Here is a 23,774-nt window from a genome sequence, read left to right as displayed (position 1 = left end):
GCACGGGCCCTGAGGACCGTTTTCACTGGATAAGCCGTTTTCTGGCTCAGCTATAACTGAGCATTATACTCCCTTCACAAGCATGCCGAGGTACCCTGGGTAGCTTCTCTTGTATTTCACTGTTCTTTATTTCATTCATTTATTTATTCAGTTCAATTGCATCTTTGATCAGAGTTAGAGTAAAAATTCAAGGCACTGTTATCAACAGGAGGAACAAGGACTTGTGTCTTTGGAATATGATTTTTTACTTTAAGCTTGATGTTTTATGAGAGCACTGTTTCTCTCGCTTACACGCACTGCAGACTCGGAGATGCACACACCTGTAAGGGCTGTAAGCAGACAGTGTGGGCTGAGCCTCGGGCTGGAGGGACGGTGTTGGGCAGGTCCGTGTCCCATGAAGTCCCACTGGATTATACTTTGCGAGTGTGTGATTGCTCAGTCGTGTCTGACTCTTAGAGATCCCATAGACAGTAGCCCACCAGGCTCCTCTGTCCGTGGGATTCTCCAGACAAGAATACTGGAGTGGGCTGCCATGCCCTCCTCCAGGGGAACGATACTTTTGCAAAATAAATAATTTAAATATTTCTCCTTCTTACTTAGATAACACATCAGTGAGTACAATAATGTAGACTTGTTCGGATGGCCTGCCATGGGTCTTTTTGTAATTGCTTATTTGTTTTCCCAGTATACAGATATTCCAAATTTATTTCAACAAGCATCTTGACTTAATCTTTTTTTTCATGATGCAAGTGAGTGTTCTGATTCAGGGAGACACGAATTCTACTTAACTAATAAAGCAACAAATGTTGCAGTAGAAATTCATGGCCCTGTTTTGCATGTTTTGTAAGCTTGTAAATGCTTCCTTTTACTTTATAGTCCACAGACTAATGGGGTATTTGTAGGTATATTGGACTTTGATATCTTCGAGTGGGTTGTATTAAAATAATAACCATACAACATTTTCGTCTATTAAAAACATTTGGTTATATTCAATCTAGGATCTACATAAAACTACATATAATTTTTTAACAAAGAAAGAACAAGTAAACGGAAAAGTAAGGGAATTACAAGCAGGCAGAGGAACGAAAGACACGTGAGGACAGACAGAGAAGCCTCTCTCTAGCAGTCACAGGCCCCAGCAGAGAAATGCTTTGTTTTCCAGGCAACTTACTACTGTTTGTGGTCGGTGAGCAGAATGAGGGCGTTCTTTGAACCAGCATGGTTATACCATAATATTAACAACCCTCTCAAAGCCAGGAGAGCTTCTTTTTTTTCTCTCCTTCTATGTGGCAGAGCTTCCCAGTGGCACAGTGGTAAAGAATCTGCCTGCCCATGCAGGTTTGATCCCTGGAGAAGGAAATGACAACCCACCCCAGTATTCTTGCCTGGGAAAGCCCATGCACAGAGGAACCTGGTGGGCTACAGTCCATGGGGTCACAAATAGTGGTCACACACACACACACACACACACACACGTGGTAGAACAGAATAAAAATGTTATTAGTAACAGATAGAAATCTCCAAACACTCCCAAGGTGCCCTTTCTGTTTATACTAAATCAAGGTGACCCCTGCACTGTTTATGCCTATTTTTTTTTCATTTGGATACTTACTCTTTCTACCCCACTCAACTACCTGACTTAGCGTCCACTGCTCAGTGAACATTACTTCTCTGAGCCTTAGCTTCCTGGGACTCCTGTAACCAGTCACCCCACGCAGGGTGGCTGACAACAACAGAAATGTATTAACCTCCAGGTCTGGCGGCCAGAGTCCAGACTCAAGGTGCTGGGGGTGGGGGCGCTCCTTTCTGAAGGGTCTCGGGGAGGACCTGTGCCCTGCCTGTCTCCCAGCTTCTGCTGATGGTCAGCAACCCGTGCCTTCCCTTGGCCGGGAGCCACGTCCTTCTAACACGCCTCTGCAATCAGGCGGCCACCGCTGTGTCCGCTCTGTGACCCTACATCTGTGTCCAAACTCCCTCTCGTTCTTTGTTTTCAAGGTTTTGTTTTTGATGTGAGCCCTTTTTAAGTCTTTGCTGAATTTGTTACAGTATGATTTCTGTTGGTTTTTTGGGGGTGGGGCACGAGGCATGTGGGATCTGAGCTCCCCAACTAGAGATCAAACCTGCACCCCTGCTTTGGAAGGCACAGTCCTAACCTCTGGACCTCCAGGGCAGCCTCTCCCTCTCCCTGTGGGACGCCAGTCCTCAGATAGAGGGCCATCCTAATCCAGCATGACGTCATCTTCACTTGACCGCATCTACAAAACCCTTCTTTCCAAGAGAGGTCACATTCGCAGGTACCAGATGTAAACAGACTTTGGAGATGTGTAAACACAGTCTAACATCCGGTGGTCGTCAAGTTCACTGAACAGTCCTGCATCCTTATCTTATCTGCTTTTGTCAGTGAAAACTTCTCAAAGAAGTTGCCTGTATGCCTTGAATCTACATTTAAAAAATCCCATTTGCTCCGGAATCTCTAATCAGAACTTTGTCCCTCCAGCTCCGTCAGAGCCCCCTCTTGTCAAGTCCAGCAAAGTTGCTAAACCCAACTAATGAACAACCTCAGTCACAACTGAGTTCTTCTTTTGTCTCTGAAGCCCTCCCTCTACTGGCCTCTGCAGCCCTGCTCTCAGGCTGGAGTTTCTGTCATCTCGCCAGTCTCTAGAGAGGGGCCCCCACCTGGGACGTGTCCTCTTCTATATCCACAGACGACTCCTAAGAGATTGCATCTAATTCTGTGGCTTTAAATCTTGGTTCCGTGTTGCTAATTCGCAATCTTTATGTCTCCATCCTGACCTGTTTCCCTGATCTCCAGATTTATATAAACATCAGCCTTCTCCCCATCTCCACTAGATGTTTAATGGGCATCACAATTAAACTGCCCTCTTGACTTTGCCCCAGAATAAAATGTTGGAGCCAGCATTGGCTCACGTGTCCCTCCTGTTTATCCCTCAACTTTCTGCAAAGGATATGTAACTCCTTGCTAATTAATTCCACGGCTGCTTTGCTATTTCCGCTCATCATAAACATGTGTCTGAACCATTGCAGTAAGTTTCAGACCCATCTTCCTGCTTCTCCCTTGCCCCTACAATCTGTTTTTGTCACACCAGCTAAAGAAATTCGTGTAAACCAGAAGTAGTAGAATGCCACATCTTGGCTAAAAACCCTCCACGGCTTTAGCATCTCAAGGACCCAAATCCTTATCATCCTCACGTGCTCTCTGTGTCCTGGCTTTGCTGCTGCCTCTCTGATGTCATCTAACACTCAACCATTCTGCTCCCTCTGACCTGGGACCCACCATGAGGATGCCTTTACTGCTCCTTCAACAGGTCAAGGAGCGTTCCTGCTCAAGGGCTTCGTGTCTACTGCTCCCTCTGCCTGGGATGCTCTTCCCGTTCAGGTATTTGCATGGCCAGCTGTCTTATTCCTTGAGGTCTCTGCTCGTGTATCTCATCCTCTGAGAGGCTTGCCTGTCTGTGTTAGCACCCACCCCACTCTCTGACCCTTAGGTGCCTTTGATCTCCTGCACGGTATTCATCATCTTTGCCGTATTATATCCTTAACTGTCTCTCTTCTATTTCTGCCTCCCCCTATTGCATTACACAGATCCGCTCGTGGTTTTTGCTGCTGTATCAACAAGACCCAGAAGAGTGGGCGACTTCGTAGACAGACAGTAGTACTGATGGGCTAGATGTCTCTTATTTCCACTCCAGGGAACGTGTGTTGGCCACCTTGTTGGTTGTTTTTTTTTGTTTTTTTTTTTTTCATTTTTATTTTATACTGGAGAACAGTTGATTAACAACGCTGGACTAGCCTCGGGTATCCAGCAAAGCGGTTCAGTTACACCTATACAAGCATCCATTCTTTTTCAAATTCTTTTCCCATTCAAGTTATTACAGAATATTTTTTTAAAGTTTTTACTTTTTTATTGGGGTATAGCAAATTAACAACGCGATAGTTTCACATGAACAGCGAAGAGACTCAGCCATCGATGCACATGTATCCATCCTCTTCCAAACTCCCCTCCCATCCAGGCTGCCATGTAACGTTGAGCAGAGTTCCCTGTGCTGGACAGGAGGTCCTTGTTGGGTATCACTTCAAATACAGCAGGGTGGACATGTCCATCCCACTCTCCCAATCTATTCCTCCCACCCTTTGCCCTTGGTAACCCTAAATTAGTTCTCTAAGTCTGTGAGTGTTCCTGTTTTGTAAATAAGTTCACTAGTATCATTTTTTTAGATTCTGCATTTAAGTGATATCTTTGGCTATTTGTCTTTGGTGTAATTTTAAAATTGGGAAACCTCCTGCACAAAGACCCCAGCTAGAGGTTAACAGGAGCGGATCTGAGGCACTCATTTTGCTTCGCCTCCGATGAGACAGCCGGCCTGAGGCTCCCTGCTTCTTGCCCTGGACGCAGTCGGGCGGAACATATGTGGGCTATCACGGGCAGCAGCTGCCCAGTCCTTCCAGAAAACTGCTGTGCAAGCAGCCATCTCCCCGCGGCTCTCCTCTTTAATTGAATGAGAACCAGCAGGTGACCGGTGCCACGCAGGGGAATCAGACACACTCTCGGCTTGTCGCTGCATGAAGCTGGTGTGCAGCCTCTTAAGTGGAGTCCTGGATGCTTCTGGGGGCAGGGCACTTGGAGAGCTTCTTATTAGCATTATTTCTATGTGCTAGAGTCATGACTTTGAGACCAGTATTTTTACCTAAGATGCAGTTAAGATGGAGCGCCATGATGTTTTATGTGCTCAACTGTATAAAACCGGATCCTGCAACCTATCATTATGTATCCTACAATCCATTCTAAGAAAACGTTGCTACATCTTAAATACATTTTTGTCCTAATGTCAGTGACGAGCAATGATCAGAAAGTGGGCTGGGGAGCCCAGAAGAGCATACCGTGCCCACATATCATCTATTTGTTCTATGGGTGATGCATGTTCAATTGCCACCAAATGGCTAGAACTATAGAGAATTGGGAAAGTCTGTAGACGCAAAATGGGAGGAGTGTTAATTAAGTAGGAAAAGGTGAGCATTGCTGTGAATGTTCCACTAAGTCTCAAGCATTAGAAGAGCACTCAGGTTCAGGAGACCTTGGCTTTTACAGAGAATTAACAGGAAAGTCTCTGTTCTGAAGGAGGTCTGCTGAGTCCCACTCAAGTCAAATAGTCAGACACATTTCAATTTATAACTCAGAGACTCTCTTTATTCCATCCGTGTACAGTGACTAGCAAAGCAGGTTGTATATCGTGGGAAGAGAAATTTAGAAACCATTTACACTCAAATACAACAAAAGTACATAAAGCCAAGTAAAGCAAGTACCTAGATGAGAGATAAGAGTTTACATTAAGGCTTTCTTTTAATAAAATGTTTGAAAAATTAAAATAAATAACATAAACATTCTTTTATGCTACTTAATGAGAACATGCTTATTAACTTACTTCTGTTGAAGTATCATTGACTTACAATGCTGTGTTAGTTTCAGTATATACATATATGTGTATACATATATATATACATACATATACACACACATATTTATGTATACATGTATACACATGGGCTTCCCTTGTGGCTCAGCTGGTAAAGAATCCACCTGCAATGTGAGAGACCTGGGTTTGATCTCTGGGTTGGGAAGATCCCCTGGAGAAGGGAAAGGCTACCCACTCCAGTATTCTGGCCTGGAGAATTCCATGGACTGTATAGTCCATGGGGTCGAAAAGAATTAGACATGACTGAGTGACTTTGACAAACAATCAAAATACATACACACACATGTATATCTGTGTAAACACGGATCTATATACATATATACATTCTTTTTCAGATGATTTTCCCTTCTATGTTATTAGAAAATATTGAATATAGTTTCTTTTGCTATACCGTCCATGTTGTTTATTTAGTATATTTTATATATTTATATATGTTATTGTTTAGTTCCTAACTTGTGTCTGGCTCTGCGACCCCGTGAACTGTAGGCCGCTAGGCTCTGCTGTCCATAGGATTTCCAGGCAAGGATACTGGAGTGGGTTGCCATTTCCTTCTCCAGGGGATCTTCCCAACCCAGGGATCGAACCCATGTCTCCTGCATTGCAGGTGGATTCTTTACCACTGAACCACCTGGGAAGCCCATATTTATATTTAGTAGTGCATATGTGTTAGTCCCAAACTCCTGACTTACCCCTCTCCCCCACTGTCCCCTGCGGTAGCCATAAGTTTATTTTCTGTGTCTGAGAATACACTTATTTAGTTCCAAGTCTACACCATACAGGGCTTGCCAGGTGGCACTAGTGGTAAATAACTGGCCAATGCAGGGGGTGTAAGAGACATGGGTTCCATCCCTGGGTACGGAAGATCCGCTGGGGGAGGGCACGCGGCCCACCCCAGTATCCTTGCCCGGAAAAATCCACGGATAGAGGAGCCTGGCAGGCTTACAGTCCACAGGGTCATCAAGAGTCAGATACGACTGAAGTGACTTCACAGGCACACACTACACCCTAAAACAAACCCTTGACAAAAACCATCAACAAAAGCTTAAGAGACATTACCAAAGAAAAGGAAGTATGTTGTTAGAGGGGCAAAAGGATAAAGGTATGTAACTAAAATAGACAACAGATTTGGGGGAAAATTAATTTTAATACAGTTCAGGATTTCTTCAAAGTTTTAATGCTCACAAAGCTTGAGTATCTGAAGGCGGGGGCTGGTGAGTGACTAGCAGAGATAACTGTTCCTCTGTAACCCCCAAACTTCCTCTGGCTGTCAAATAAAGTCATGTGCTTACCTAATGATCACCACAGCTCCACGCTTGTCTGAAACTTTGATCTTCATTGCTGTCTGCTGGCTTAAGGCTTACACCTTTGCTCTTAATAAAAGAAAAGAGAGCTACTTAACTAAATCTCCTCACCATTAAAAACAATTGGTTTTACAATCACTTTCAAGTCCCCTCAGAGAAAGCTGCTACAAAAAATATCTACTTTGATGTGTTGTGGGGCTTAATCAGACTTTCTAGAGTCAACAAATGGGAAGAGAAAAATCCAATAAAATACTTTAAAAAAATTGCGAGTCAGTTTGATAGAGTCTGAGTAGCCTGTTTGTGCACTTGGAGATCTGCCAGTATTAAATAGAATCCAGAGGGTATGGACTGAAGGATTCCTGGCAGCAAATCAGGACAGAAAATCTGACCAAATAATGTCTGCTCGAGTCAGTGACAACTAAAATCTGTTCCCTGGCTGGTACTGCTGTGAGTAAATGGGCAGGTATTTTATTGAAACATGGATGTGTGAAAGAACATTGTCATGTCCATGTTCTAAAGAATCCAATTGAAAAAAAATCAGGGATTTTTCAATATCTATCATTTTTTTTAACGAAGGGTGTCATCCTAGGAAAAAAAAAAAAACTTAAAAAAAATGTAAGACCGCATCCACATTTTTAAAAGTCAAGTTGAAAATTCCAGATGTGTTGAAAAGAAATATCACTCCTTCTGTGCCCCTGTTAATTTTCAGGAAAAGTCAAGCGATTGCGCCAAGCCAAGGAAGAAGCGATGGCAGAAACTGATCAGTACAGAATGCAGCGAGATGAGGAATTTCGACAGAAACAGGCTAAGGTGAGTAAAAGAGTCAGCACCAGCTTTTTTGCAGCATAGACTCTAAGGCATGAATATATTCATTAATAATAAGATATTGATTCTCCTAAGTGTCACACATAACGTTGGTATCGTTTAGTTGCAAAGCCGTGTCTGACTCTTTTACGACCCTATGGACTGTAGCCCTCCAGGCTCCTCTGTCCCTGAGATTTCCCAGGCAAGAATACTGGAGTGGGTTGCCATTTCCTCCTCCAGGGGATCTTCCCCACCCAGGGATCAAACCTGTGTCTCCTGCGTTGGCAAGTGGATTTGTCACTGCTAAGCCACAAGGGAAGTCCATCATGCATGCTACCAGGAGAGAAAAATACAAGGGACGCAGGAAATAGAGTTCAACCAAGGCTAAATATGGGGCTTCTCTGGTAGCTCAGCTGGTAAAGAATCTGCCCACAACGCAGGAAGCCCTGGTTTGATTCCTGGGTCGGGAAGATCTGCTGGAGAAGGGATAGGCTGCCCACTCCAGTATTCTTGGGCTTCCCTGGTGGCTCAGCTGGTAAAGAATCCGCCTGCAATGCAGAAGACCTGGGTTGGGAAGATCCCCTGGACAAGGGAAAGGCCACCCACACCAGTATTCTGGCCTGGAGAATCCCATGGACGTGGAATGAGTCGCAGAGTTGGACACGACTGATCAACTTTCACTTCACTTCAAGGCTGAATATCAAATAAAATCACTTTTTTTTTAAAGACTTTTTGATATGGATAGATCATTTTTAAAGTCTTTATAATTTGTTACAATATTGGTTCTCTTTGATGTTTTGGGGTTTTGGCCCTGAGTCATGTAGGATCTTAGCTCCCCAACCAGGGATCAAACCCATACCCCCCGCAATGGAAGACAGAATCCTAATCACTTGATCGCCAGGAAAGTCCCTCAAACAAATGTTACAAAATTACTGATTTTACATTTTCACTTCCAAGGCGTTTTGATTTGTCAGAGAAAGTATCAATCAGTAGTTATTATCTAACACAGTATAGGTTAAAAATCATGTTCTCAAATATACAAGTGAATGGAATTGGTTAAAGTATTATTCCTTCTATAGATTATCGACTAACATATTTAAGTAAGAAAAAAAACATTTTTTTTTCTTGTTGCTGTCTGTTGATGTTTACTAGTAGAATCAATAAAAAGTGTTGCACAGTGTTATGCAATGAGCTTATTAGGCCAAATTTCCTTTGGCAAACAAGATTTACAAATGATCCATGTAGATGTTGTTGTAAATTGTTGAAACATCTTCTGGTTTTTCCTTATGATTTCCTTTTCCATTGGCTGACTTCATTCAACAAATCTTTTATTAAAATATTAAAAAGAGCTTTTTCCTACACTAGTATGTTTAAAATGTCTGCAGTTTACAGTAACAAATATAAGTGCATGAATTTTTCTGAGCTGACTGCAAACACAGACTAAAAGAAATGATTAAGTTCCATGTGCCATAACTAAAGTTTGTATGTTTTCTTTTTGCCTCAACAAAATTATAAATAAAGCTCTGTGTAGAAGCTGGACATTGCAGGGTGAACTACAAGCAGTCTGTAAATCTGTTTACAACTTTGATTTTAGAAGCATCTGGTGCAGAACTCATGTAGGATCAGGTACATTAGATCCTACGGTAGGAAAAACTTTTCCAAGGGACTATTTCTTAAAATAAAATGTCCTTTCTAGAATAAAGTGGGCAACTTAGCAAAAGCAACTCCTTCTTATCAATATTTGGAAAAAGAACTCAAAAGATTCCAAGAACACACATGTACACACACCCTCCATGGTTGGCCCTGGGAATCTTCCCAAACTGTCAGCTCTGAAAATGGCATCCACTTACATTTTACTCTGAACTGCAGATATTCGTCAAATGCTAGGGTAGGAAACAGCATTGCTTTATATTTTCATGAAGGATTTATGGAGTGAAGCCAACTATTTGAAAAGGAAATCATAAGGAAATACCAGAAGTCTTGTTAGCAATAGACAACAAATCTACTTTGGTCATTTGTAACTTTTGTTTTTTTCCACTACTTTTGTTGCTACTTGTTCTGTTCTAGCCATATGTCTCCTCATTTTTCCCCAGAAGAATTAAGTAGGCAGCTGCCACTGGGCCTTTGCATATGCTGTATCTATTCCGTGGATCTTCTTTAATATACATTCACCTCTTCTTGATCTCTATTTTGGTGTTAGCTCTTCTTATTGATCACCTTGCTTAAAATAATGTCTCTGGTTAAAAAAATATAATCTCCATTATAGTCAGAGCATTTATCACTACTGGATATACTATATATTTATTTATTTTTTTGCTTATTATTTATCTTTCCTCCTGGACTGTGAGCACCAAAGTGATGGTTCTTTGTTTTGTTCTCTGTTGCTTTCCTTGATATTGGAATAGCATTTGCTCCTCCATAAGTATCCAATGAATATTCACTGTACAAATGAATAACTGAGCATCTCTTCTATGACTTTTTCTTTTAGAGTTCTGTCATGTGTCTGTATATGCTTAGTCATATCTGACTCTCTGCGGCTTCAAGAACTGTAGCCCACCAGGCTCCTTCGTCAATGGAACGTTCTCAGCAAGAATATTGGGGTGGGTTGCCACTTCCCTCTCCAAAGGATCTTCCTGACCCAGAGATAAAATCTGCACTTCCTGCATTAGCAGGCAGATTCTTTACCTCTGTGTCACCTGGGAAGCCCATGACATATTAGGACCCAAAAAAAAGAAAATAACTATTCTTGATGCCAGTCAGCTTTTCAGATCTTGTGTGGGACATTTCTAACATACTCATTACTATTTTTTTAAGTATTTACAAAACTGACCATCATTTTAGAAAGTAGCTGGGTTTACTCCCTTGAAATGTTATTTCTCCAGAAGAATCTCCTACAGTGTAAATCTGGCTCAGGATATTTATTCTCTGCATCAGAGAGTCATTAAAACTCCACATGGCTCTCATAATTAGAGCTCTAAGCCAATTTTACAGCTAGTTGATCAAAAGCTCACATAGAAAGGTCAGCATGTTTAGACCTCTGTTACCTCAAGTATATTGTAAACCACAAGCACGGATCTTCTCTCCTGGCATGACCCCCGTATGTCAGACAGAGAGCTAGGCCACTAAAGCTCATCATCATTAACCCAGGGCACGTAGGAGGTCTGGGAGGAGACCCAAGAAACCAGCTCTCTGCCTGTCGCTGGGGTTGCACCTTGCTGCTACTTTTTGGGGTTGCTTTTTAGCTCTTGCTAATGTATTTTCCAATTCCCCTGACTTATTAAGAGAAACAAGTACCCCAGTGTGGGCTGTATATCAGCGAATATCTTTATAACAAAGATTTACTGATCCCTTGCTATTTTCTTATTCCTTGTTTTACTTTACAGCTTGCTAAAATTTCATACCACTCAGCAAGGAAAAGGACCAAACTAGTAAAACAGGCAACAGCTTAGATGATTCTAGAAAGATGCTACACTGAGTGAGGGGAGTGAACATGAAAGTCTCTTGGTCATGTCCAGCTCTTGGTGACCCCATGGACTGTAGCCCCCCAGGCTCCTCTGTCCATGGAGTTCTCCAGGCCAGAATGTTGGAGTGGGTAGCCATTCCTATCTCCAGGGGATCTTCCCAACCCAGGAACAGAACCCAGGTCTCCTGCATTGCAGGCGGAATTTTTGTCATCTGAGCCACCAGGAAGTGAGACACGGCCATCATTTATACTGTATGATTCCATGTATATGGACACACAGTGTATACTCTATGATTCCATTTATAGGATATACTCAAAAAGACAAATCTCTAGTGATACAGTTGTTACTTCAACCATCCTGTAGGACCTTGGAAAAGTCCTACAAAATAGCATCTTCCAATGAGGAGAATAGTAGATTGCTACCATGGAAATATTAAATACTGTTAATGCCAGTAAAAGGGGGACTGACCATGCATCTAAACAAAAGACCTAAAAATGATTGCCCTGGTCATATTGAAGACTTTTATATCTTTACTATTTCTTCCTAAATTCATATCATGAAAATATTTTTGTTTCCTTGAAGCAGCTACAAATTGAAAATGCAAAACTGAACCTCTGTTACCCTTAAACTGAAACACAACTTACAAAGAAACGCATTGAATGTTGAAAGATTTCACCAACACTGTTGGTCATTAAGTTGTAAAGCTATATACAACAACACTAAAGGTTTGCAAATTCACAAGGAGAAGTCCTTCAACGGTAGCCTGTGACCAAATGCACTGCTGTGCATCACGTAATATCCACTTCTATTTTACACAGTGTCCCAGCTATTCAAGCAGCAGGCTTTGACCAGCCAGAGCAACAGAGCACAGGTAATGAGTTTCCTGTAACACCTGGTGACCCACTCACTGTCTTCCGTTCAACGTGCGCATTGAGCATCTATTATGTGCCTGACAGCGTTTGAGGCAATTTAACTCATCAGTGGATGAGATAACCCTCACCCTGGTCCTTGTAGGGCTTGCATTCATTCATGTAACTCCTGTGTGGCTTAAACCAGCACTATCTTCAGATACAAACGGAATTCTTCCCAAGGAAAACCATTTAAAATGGTACATGGGGATCTCCCTGGTGGTCCAGTGGTTGAGACGTCACCTTCTGATGCAGGGGGGTCAGGTACCATCTCTGGTTGGGGATCTAAGATCCCACATGCCTCACGGCAGAAAAAAATAAAATAAAATAAAATAAAATGGAAGCAATACTGCAACAAGTCAATAAAGACTTTTAAAATTGTCCACATTAAATTCATCTTGATGTATGGCAGAAACCATCACAATACTGTAAAGTAATTATCCTCCAATTAAAAATAAAATTTAAAAAACTATAAAAAATCTTTTGAGAAATAAAATAAAGTGGTGTGTAGTGAGTCAAGGTATCATATTGTCTAGGAAATACTGCAGAAACTCAAATGATTGTGGAACAAATAAACTCAGAAATAATATGCTTACTTATACAGGATGAAATACAGGAGTTTGGGTTATTAAAAGGGTATTCCAACATTTCTGAAAGTTTAAGATGGATTATACAAATTTTAATGTGCAAGTAACACAGTGATAAATCATAATAATTATTACTAACATTTACTGATGACTTGCTCAGTGCTAAGCTTCTGTGCTAAACACCACTTCATAATAAACATCTTCAGAAAATTATGTTGTCTTAACAAAGCACATTAAGAATACACCTAATACGGGTAGCTGTCCCCTGTCATCCTGTCCCCACAACTGTCAGAAACGATGGTCATTCTCACACAGCTTCCAAGCACTTGAAGTGCAACTCGTCCAGATGAAGATATTCTAGAAATAAAACACACGCCGGGTTACAGGAACTTGCTCTTCCATCACTCAGTCATGTCCGACTCTCTGCGACCTCATGGACTGCAGCACCTCAGTCTCCCATCTCCTTCACTATCTCCCCAAGTTTGCTGAAATTCATGTCCATTGAGTCAGTGATTCCATCTCTCATCCTCTGTCACCCTCTTCTCCTCCTGCCCTCAATCTTTCCCAGCATCAGGGTCTTTTCCAGTGAATCGGCTCTTCTCATCTGGTGGCCCAAGGATTGGAGCTGCAACCTCAGCATCAGTCCTTCTAATGAATATTCAGGATTGATTTCCTCTAGGGTTAACTGGTTGGATCTCCTTGCTGACCAATGAACTCTCAAGAGTCTTCTCCAGCCCCACAATTCGAAAGCACCAATTCTTTGGCACTCAGCCTTCTGTAGGGCCCAACTCTCACATCCACACATGACTACTGGAAAAACCATAGCATTGACTAGATGGACCTTTGTCAGCAAAGTGATGGCTTTGCTTTGTAATACATTGCCTAGGTTTGTCATGACAAACAATAATGCAAGAATTTTACATTTTACATTAAAATAATAGCATGGCTATATTGGGCTAGATACAAATATTGTTCAAGCTAATTTTTCCAATTTTTAAAATACAATTCTAGAAAATTTAAAATTATATTTATGGCTCACTTTGAAGGTATTACAATTCTGCAGGCTTTGCACTCATAAATCTGGTTGACTTTTTACAACAAACCCATCAAATAGGTTGTTACCTATTTGATGCTACCTCTCATTTAAAAAATAAAGATCCTAAGGCTGAGATGAAAATTTTCAAAGTCCAATGGGACAGCTGCAGTAATCCAGCCTAATAATAACTATTTTTAATACTTCTCCAAAGAAAAATAGGTAATATTGTAGTTTTATAACAGTGTGTCTTTTAAATTTTTCTCTACTTAAGACATTGAATTTAGTAATGGTAATTTTTTTTTTTTGAGTTTGGTATAAAATCCAATATTGGATTTAGAGGAAATTTTTAATTTTGGTAGAACTACTTTGGTAAGTAATTTTCCATTATTTTTCAACATCTTTGTAGCAAGGAAAATTCCATCCACATGTCTGTGCTTCTTGTGTATTCACTTATCAAAGTGCTATTTTATAAAAGCTATTTGATGTCTTAGAAGCTGTATCACTTCAAAATGATTTTGTTTGAACTAGTAAAACCCAGTTGACTGAACTATAAACAGAAAAGAACTTGAACCTGATGCCTCAGTGACATTTGATTTCAAGTTTGGGACCCAGAAAGATCACTCGGATTCTAGAATTTAGAACAGTCTAACAACCTTGAAGTGAAAGTCAATCATCAGTGGAGTCTCCTGGACTAAATTAAATGCATGCTTTCCCCAAACACTCGGGGAAGAAAAAACAAAAACCGGCTGTATCGCCTTCACAATTCCCTGCTCAAGAAAGGCTGGGTTTACAGAGGAGACCACTTAGGAGTTGACTGTTTGCTCTAGCAAAGGGTAACCTTACAAAGGGTTTCACCGCAGAATCTCTTTAAATTGGTAACTCCTTGGGTAAAATTATCTTTTTGCTTTTTCATACTGTTCATAGAAATTATATTTCAATCATATCATTACTTGACAGAGAAGCTAAGAGAGAGAGAGAGAGGAGACGATAGGAAATACTGATGATCACTGTTAATGAAAAAACAATCAGAAAGATAAGTTACAGTGAGTCTAAAGCTGTAATGGGACTAAACCAACATGTACAGGTCTTCTTCAGCTTACACTGGCCTTCATTTCTGGTAAACCCATGGCAGGTTGAAACTACTGAAGTCAAAAATGCATCGAATATACCTAATCTACCCATGGGCTTCCCAGGTAGCTCACTGTTAAAAAAAAAAAAAAAGATGTCAGTGCAGGAAACATGGGTTCAATCTCTGCATCGGGAAGATCCCCTGGAGGAGGAAATGGCAACCCACTCCAGTATCCTTGTCGGAGGAATCTGGTAGGCTATGGTCCATAGCATCGCAGAGAGTTGGACATGACTGAGTGTCTGAACACACACAATAAATGATGTATCTGGGCTTGTGAAGGTATCTTATGGGGCATATTGTGACTGTATATCCCTGAAAAGACAGATTTAAAGAGTTCAGATAATATATTTTAAAAACTCACAAACCAGCTATTTGCTCTTTAAAGACCAGCAATAATGGGTTTAATGATGTCTTTCAACTTTATTTGCCAGACTTTTAATTCAGAAAGTAGGACACAGGAACTCAGTGGAAACTATCATAAATACATGAAAAAAACTTCTGAGCATGGTATTAATATAATGATTGTGAACTTGCCCTCAATTTGTACTGTGTGAAGGTCAACTTAGAAGTCACCTGCTGTGGCCAGCTTCCTTTTTTTTTTTTTAATAGTTGATTTACAATATAGTTTCAGTTGTACAGCATAATGATTCAGCTTTGACCTTTTTTGCGGAGTATGTATTTTTTAGAAAAGTTTACCCATCCCACTCACAGCATTGGTGACTTTATCCATTCTCTGAGAAAATTCTGGAAAAAAAATGATAATCCAAACAGAATTTAACTTACAAAACAAGTAAATTTTAAAATGATGTATAGTGTAGTGAATTCTGTTTTCTTTTGGTAGATAATGGGCTCTCAGAGTAATGTCTTAGAAGAAATAGAAGTGCAAACCCTAGGGAAGATAAAAGAACTGCATGCAAGCTACAGCAAGTCCATGGAAAGTGTGATCAACGAGCTATTAAGCATCGTCTGTGACGTGAAACCAGAGATCCATGTCAACTACAGACTCACCAACTAAATGTGCATCTGACTGTTCAATAAAGACTGCTTTCATGCCCCCTGGTTGTTTATGGCTTCATGTTTGTATTAAGAGATTTGAAATGTACATCTTAAATTTACCACACATCTACAGATTTTCATGTGACATAACTCACACACAAATACCGAATTTAAAAGCAAACCAACAAAAAGGTTGTCATAGCTTTCCTGGTAATAGGTGTGACCTTGTCTTCCAATTTGGAGTAAGCCAAGAATGCAGAGTTGACTTATTTTTGACACATGAGCAAAAACATGGATTTGGCCATTTTTTGTGGGTGTGGGTCTTTTTTTTTTTTTTTCTAATTTCTTCTCCTCTTTGTCAGTTTAGAAAATGTGTTCTTAGTTGTGGTTGTTAAAAGGTCATTTTTAAGGGAGATAGAACCATGACTCTGATATTGGTATAAAATTATTATATGTTAAGGATTTTATTTAACTCATTAATCAGTGAGGAAACCAGTAAGATGTTATCACTTGTTCAAAGAATAAGACCTTCCTAGATAGAAAGAGAGATGATAGACAGACAGACTCATACACACATACATACATGTATACAACATAAAGAGAAACGGGCTATATAACTATCCTCTCTGCCTCACCTCAACTATGCAAATATTCTTCTCTTTCAAGCAGAAATTAAAAAAAAAAAAAGACAGCTGAGTTTCTAGCACACATGTTTAGGCTAAAAACAAAACAAAAAATCAAACAACAGAACAACAGCAACAATAAGACCTTACAGGAGAAATAGTAGGTTGGGGTGTATGATGACCTGAATGTTTGTCTTCCCCTCCCCCAAATTCACATGCAGAAATCTAATCCCCATTGTCATGGTGTTTGGAGGTAGAACCTTAGGAGATAATCAAGTCCTGAGGCTGGCACTCCTGTGAAAGGGATTAGCGGCATTATTGAAAGAGACCAGGACTCCCTTGGTGGTTCAGCGGATGAGAGCCCTCCGGCCAGTGTAGCGGACAAGCCTCGATCCCTGGTCCGGGAAGATTCCACATGCTGCAGAGCAACTAAGCCTGTGAGCTGCAACCCCCGACCCTGTGAGCCCAGAAGCGTGTGCTCCACAGCAAGAGGAGCCGCCACGGCGAGAAGCACTTGCGCCACAGCTGGAGAAAGCCCACACGGCAACAGGGCCACAGCGCAGCCAAAACTAACGAGATAAAGGAGGCCGGGAGGCTGCCACCCTCTTTCTGCCATGGAAGGCTCCAGAAGCCCTCTGTCTGCAGCCTGGAGGAGGACCCTCGCTGAACCTGGTCATGCTGCCCCCTTCGCCTGCGACTTCCAGCCCGCAGGACTGTGGGAAGGAAACTCCTGTTATCCATAAGCCCCCCGGTCTGTGGCACTTTGTTACAGGAGCCCCACTCCCACCTTCAAGGGACTAACTGTGCCATTGAGCCCAGTTGCCCAGAGAGTCAACAACTTTTTTAAGTTGTTGGTGTTGTTCAGCTACTAAGTCACGTCTGACTCTTTGCAACCCCATGGATTGCAGCATGTCAGGCTCCCCTGTCCTCCACTATCTCCCGGAGTTTGCTCAAATTCATGTCATTGAGTCACTGATGCCATCCAACCCTCTCATCCTCCGTCACCCCTTTCTCCAGCCCTCAATCCTTCCCAGCATCAGCGTCTTTCTAATGAGTTCTCTCTTCACATCAACTGGCCAAAATATTGGAGCTTTAGCATCAGTCCTGCCAAGGAATATTCAAGGTTGATTTCCTTTAGAACTGATTGGTTTGATCTCCTAGTTAAGGGACTCCCTAAGTCTAAGGGACTCTCAAGAGTCTTAAGTACCAGGTACTTTTAAGTGCTATGTATAAATTATCTTGATTCTGTTGTGGTGTGTAGTATTAGCATCCCCACTGAACACAATAGGAAATGAGATTAAGAAATTTGCCTAGAGTTGCTTGAGAACTATGGACAATTCAAGGCTTCAGTCTAGAAATACGACTCCAATGTCCTCATGCCTCTGTATTTACTCTGCTGGCTCCCTGAATAGTTTCTATGTTTATACCAGTAAGGTCTGAGGCACTCTGATTCTCCAATAATTTGTTGCTGTTGTTTACTCGAAAAGTCATGTCCAAATCTTTGCAACCCCACGGACCACAGCGTGCCATACCTCCCTGTCCCTCACCATCTCCTGAAGTTTGCCCAAGGTCATGTCCATTGAATCGGTGATGCTATTTATATGAGGACAAATTTTAATTCCAGTCCAAACAAAATTTAATTAGGAAATTTTCATTTTTATCAAACTATGCATATACTCAATTCCAAACACAAACTGAAATGATTCTAACTGATCATTGTTTTTAGACTCCCCTCGTAGCTTAGCTGGTAAAGAATCTGCCTGCAATGCAGGAGACCCTGATTTGATTCCTGGGTCGGGAAGATCCCCTGCAGAAAAGATAGGCTGCCCACGCCAGTATTCTTGGGCTTCCCTAGTGACTCAGCCGGTAAAGAATTTGCCTGCAATGTGGGAGACCTGAGCTCAATCCTTGGGTTGAGAAGATCCCTTGGAGAAGGAGCTACCCACTCCAGTATTCAGGCCTGGAGAATTCCATGGACTGTATAGTTCATGGGATCACAAACAGTCTGACACAACTGAGTGACTTTCACTTAGATTACCAGCACCGCTGTCTCCCTTTAGCAGACAAAGTTAAAATTTTACCACAGTTTTAGATCTCAGAAATATTCAATTTTACATTCACATTAGGTAAACAGAAGAAACTTTGAATTCCATTTGTTTGTCTATTTTCCCAACTTAGGGGGCAATGAAAGCAAAAGAGTTTAGCTCATTGGTTTTATGCTGTAGAGCTCTCCTTTTACCAGAAAGACTAGTTCCCCAATTAATGAGCAGAAAAGTATCAACTTTCCTACGACACTGTCCCTCATTTTTTCAGGGAAGGAGAAGGTTGTAGGAGAAGCTGAAGACGTCAAACAAAGGCATCTCCATAAAACGAGGGCAGGATTTCCTTCTCAACACAGATTTGGAGAATTCATTCCTCTGTCCTACAGCTCAAGACACGTCAAATAATGCATTAAACAGCACACGTGAAAAGTCATCATCTGAGAAGATCACTTGGAAAAACGCAGCCTTGTGATTTGCCTTGAGTATCCAATCTCATGAAAAATATCTTAAACACCTTATCCTATGAAAACCATCAAGATGTCAATTTTCTGGATGTAAAAAGCTCAGATAGAGTGCCCAGAACACCCAACCTGATAAACTCCTGAGCTTGCAGAGGAGATGGGATGATTATTTTAAGCCTTAAGCACTGTGGAGATGCACTAAAATCATCACAGGGTTTTTCTCAGCGGGAATCAGCTCCCACGTCCAGGAGGCAGCCGTGAAGATGGCGTCTGGTCCTAGCATTGCCTCAAGTTCTCTGTGTCCTGCTGGTAACTCAGTCCTTCTGGGCCTCAGATTCTTTTTTTTTTTTTTTTTTACCTTTTTATTTTGTACTGAAGCACAGCCATTAACAACGCTGTGGTAGTTTCAGGTGGACAGAAGGAGGACTCAGCCGTCCATACACATGTATCCATTCCCCCCCAACTCCCCTCCCATCCAGGCTGCCATATAGCACTGAGCAGAGTTTCCTGTGCTATTCAGGAGGTCCTTGGTGGTTATCCATTTTATATTGAGCAGTGCGTACATGTCCATCCCAAACTCCCTAACTATCCATTCCCCCCATCCTTCTTCCTGGCAATCACAAGTGCATCCTCAAGTTGGATTCTTTCTTCAATGGCTTAATTGACAAAATGGTGTTGAACTAAATGATCCTTACAGGTCTTCACTCCTTCACGGATCACAGCCTTGATGTGGCAAAGAGCCTTGCATGACTCCTTGAACCTATGAGCCTTGCCCTGCGGGGCCACCCAAGACAGATGGGTCACAGTGGGGAGACCTGACAAAACACGGTCCACTGCAGGAGGCGATGGCAGACCGCTCCGGTATTCTTGCTGTGATGCCCCATGAACGGTATGAAGAGGCAAAAAGATGTGACACCGGAAGGTGAGACTCCCCGGTCAGAAGGTGTCCAGTATGCTGGTGGGGAAGAGCGGAGGGCGATTACTAACAGCTCCAGAAAGAAAGAAGCTGCTGGACCAAAGTGGAAACAATGCTCAGTTGTAGATGTGTCTGGTGGTGAAAGTAACATCTGAAGCTTATAAAGCTCCAATAAAGAGCTGACTCACTGGAAAAGATTCTGATGCTGGGAAAGATTGAAGGCAGAAGGAGAAAGGGGTGGCAGAGGATGAAATGGTTAGATGGCATCACTGAACCAATGGACATGAATTGAGCAAGCTCCTAGAGAGAGTGAAGGACAGGGAAGCATGGTGTGCTGCAGTCCATGGGGCCGCAGAGTCAGATTCAACGTAGCTACTGAACAACAACAATAACAGGTCTTCCACATTTAGTCTCACCAACTAAATCAAGTCAGTTTCAAAGAGTGGTTCCCACTATGAGCCATTTTCTCATCCACTTGCGTGGTATCTGTTCATTTTTCCATGACTCCACAACTACCCTAAGCACTGTGTTAGCAGGAGTACGTGCCGATACCCAGCATTCTAGATTCTCTGTAACTCACGTAGTTTTACTATGCAAATTTGGTTTCATGTCTTTGCTTAACTGAATGAGTCATTTTCCAAGAACTCTTACACTCTCACAGATGGCAGAGTCACCAGAGTTTACTCTATTTACATACGAGAAAGTTTTACATATTTCAGAGATAACTCACTTATTTCTGCCAGCTTCCTCAGTCACAAAAAAAGTTGAGCTTTCCGCACATGTCCTCATCCTGCAGGCTTCATCTGTCCCCACAAGTCTTCACACAGAAGGGTGCTTAGAATCCTCCTCTATTTTTATTTTCATTCTTTCTAACATGAACAATGACTTTATTAAGTTCTTAATCATTTCCAATCTATTTGTAAACAAAACCATACCATTTGCAGAAATGTAGAGGGATAAAAAGATTTCAGACTTTTTTGCCTCTATACTAGCATGCATACACACATACACACACACAGACACGCACACAAAATCAGTAGTTGTCACCAGAAAATCAACCCTATTAACCTTCCAAATAGACTGACCTGGAATAGAGCTGGTCAGAGTGTGCCAAGAAGCCAACACTGAAATATTGCAGCTGAAGCTATTCTAGAACCAAGGTTATCACAGCATGTAAGGACCCAGCCTAGATCAGCAGAACCACATTACTTGCAGTTGACCATCACACTTGAGTGAGCAAAGAAGAGACCATGTAAACCACCCACCCCTTCGTGGATCACAGCCTTGTCCTGGTGAAGGGACTTGGACAGCTCAGTGAAGCTATGAGCCATGGCATGTGGGGCCACCAAAGATGGACGTGGTCCACTGGAGGAGGGAATGGCAAACCACTTCAATATCCTTGTCCCGAGAACCCCATGAACAGTATGAAAAGGCAAAAAGATATGACACGGGGAGATGAGCCCCCAGGTCAGAAGGTGTCTGATATGCTACTAGGGAAGAGCAGAGGGTAATTACCAAGAGCTCCATAAAGGATGAAGCAGCTGGGCCAAAGTGGAAATGACACTCAGTTTTAGATGTGTCTGGTGGTGAAAGTAAACTCCGATGCTGTAAAGATCAGTATTGCATAGGGACCTGGAATGTTAGGTCCACGAATCAAGGGAAATTAGATGTGGTCAAACAGGAAATGGCAAGAGTGAACATGGACATCTTAGGAATCAGTGAACTCAAATGGACAGGAATGGGTGAATTTAATTCAGATGACCATTGTACCTACCACTGTTGGCAAGGATCCCTTGGAAGAAGTGGGGTAGCCCTGATAGACAACAAGAGAGTACAAAATGCAGTGCTTGGGTGAAATGTCAAAAATGACAGAACGACCTCAGTTCACTTACCTTGCAAACCATTCAGTATCAGAGTAATCCAAGTCAATGCACCAAACACCGATGCCAAAGAAGATGAAGTTGACCAGTTCTATGAAGACCTACAAAATCTTCTAGAATTAATACCAATAAAACATGTCCTTTACATAAAAGGGGATTGGAATGTAAAAGTAGGAAGTCAAGAGATACTTGGAGCAATAGGCAAATTTGGCCTTGGAGTACAAAATGAAGGAGGGCAAAGGCTAACAAAATTTTGTCAAGAGAACACACTGGTCACAGCAAACACCCTTTTCCTGTAACGTAAAAGATGACTTTACACATGGACATCACCAAAAGGTCAATACTGAAATCAGATTGATTATAGTCTTTGCAGCTGAAGATGGAGAAGCTCTACACAGTCAGCAAAAACAAGACCGGGAGCTGACTGTGACTCAGATCATCAGCTCCTTATTGTAAACTTCAGGCTTAAATTAAAGAAAGTAGGGAAAACCACTCGGCCATCCAAGTATGACCTAAATCAAATCCCTTATGATTATACAATGGAGGAGACAAATAGATTCAAGGGATTAGATCTGATAAACTGAGTGCCTGAAGAAATATGGACAGAGGTTTGTAACACTGAACAGGAGTCAGTGATCAAAACCATTACCAAGAAAAAGAAACGCAAGAAAGTAAAATGGTTGTCTGAAGAGGCTTTAAAAATAACTGACAAAAGTAGAGAAGAGAAAAACAGGGAGAAAAAGAAAGATATCCAATTGAATGCAGAGTTCCAGAGAATAACAAGGAGAGATAAGAAAACCTTCTTAGATGATCAATGCAAAGAAGTAGAGGAAAACAGTAGAATGGGAAAGACTAGAGATCTCTTCAAGAAAATTGGAGATATCAAGGGAACATTTCATACAAAGATGGGCACAATAAAGGTCAGAAATGGTAGGGACCTAACAGAAGCAGAAGAGATTAAAATGAGGTGGCAAGAATACACAGAAGAACTATACAAAAAAACATCTCAATGACTGGGATAACCTTGATGGTGTGATCACTCACCTAGAGCCAGACATCCTGGAGGGTGAAGTCAAGTGGGCCTTAGGAAGCATCACTTACAAACAAAGCTAGTGGAGGTGATGGAATTCCAGCTGAGCTATTTCAAATCCTAAAAGATGATGCTGTTAAGTGTGGCACTCAATATTTCAGCAAATTTGGAAAATTCAGCAGTGGCCACAGGACTGGAAAAAGCCAATTTTCATTCCAATCCCAAAGAATGTTCAAACTACCATACAATTTCACTCATCTCAGATGCTAGTAAGGTTATGCACAAAATTCTTTAATCTAGGCTTCAGCAGTATGTCAACCAAGAACTTTCAGATACACAAGCTGGGTTTAGAAAAGGCAGAGGAAGCCGAGATCAAATTGCCTACATTCCTTGGATCATAGAGAAATAAACAGAATTCCAGAAAAACATCTACTTCTGCTTCATGAACTACACTAAAACATTTGACTGTGTGGATCACAAGAAACTGCAGAAAATTCTTGAAGAGATGGGCCTACCAGACCACCTTAATTGTCTCCTGAGAAACCTGTATGCAGGTCAAAAAGCAACAGTTAGAACCTTACATGGAACAATGGGCTGGTTCAAAATTGGGGAAAGCATACGGCAAGGTTATTTATTTGTCACCTTGTTTAATTTATGTGCAGAGCACATCATGCAAAATGTTGGGCTGGATGAATCACAAGCTAAAATCAAGATTGCAGAGAGAAATATCAACAGCCTCAGATATGCAGATTGTATCGTTCTAATGGCAGAAAGTGAAAAGGAACTAAAGAGCCTCTCGATGAGGGTGGAAGAAGAGAGTAAAAAAGCTGAATTAAAACTCAGCATTATAAAAACCAAGATCATGGCATCCAGTCGCATCACTTCATGGCAAACAGATAGGGAAAGAGTAGAAAACACTGACAGATTGTATTTTCTTGGGCTCCAGAATCATGGCTGCAGCCATGAAATTAAAAGACACTTGCTCCTTGGAAGAAAAGCTATGGCAGACCTGCTGCTGCTGCTGCTAAGTCGCTTCAGTCGTGTCCGACTGTGTGCGACCCCAGAGATGGCAGCCCACCAGGCTCCCCCATCCCTGGGATTCTCC

General features: G+C 41.7%; 1 protein-coding gene across 1 annotated transcript in view; it reads left to right on the top strand.

Moving 5' to 3' along the window:
* Positions 1-15,770, top strand: part of ATP6V1G3 (ATPase H+ transporting V1 subunit G3) — a 20,061-nt gene extending 4,291 nt beyond the window's left edge. Inside the window, exons 2-3 of the mRNA XM_043923962.1 lie at positions 7,503-7,603; positions 15,563-15,770. Of these exons, the coding sequence (XP_043779897.1) occupies positions 7,503-7,603; positions 15,563-15,736 (275 nt within the window). The 3' untranslated portion in view covers positions 15,737-15,770. The remainder of the gene's footprint in view (positions 1-7,502; positions 7,604-15,562) is intronic.
* The last annotated feature ends 8,004 nt before the right edge of the window (positions 15,771-23,774 follow it).

This window comes from Cervus elaphus, chromosome 14, assembly GCF_910594005.1.
Source record: "Cervus elaphus chromosome 14, mCerEla1.1, whole genome shotgun sequence".
Taxonomy (NCBI): domain Eukaryota; kingdom Metazoa; phylum Chordata; class Mammalia; order Artiodactyla; family Cervidae; genus Cervus; species Cervus elaphus.
This window is presented reverse-complemented; position numbering and strand designations above follow the sequence as displayed.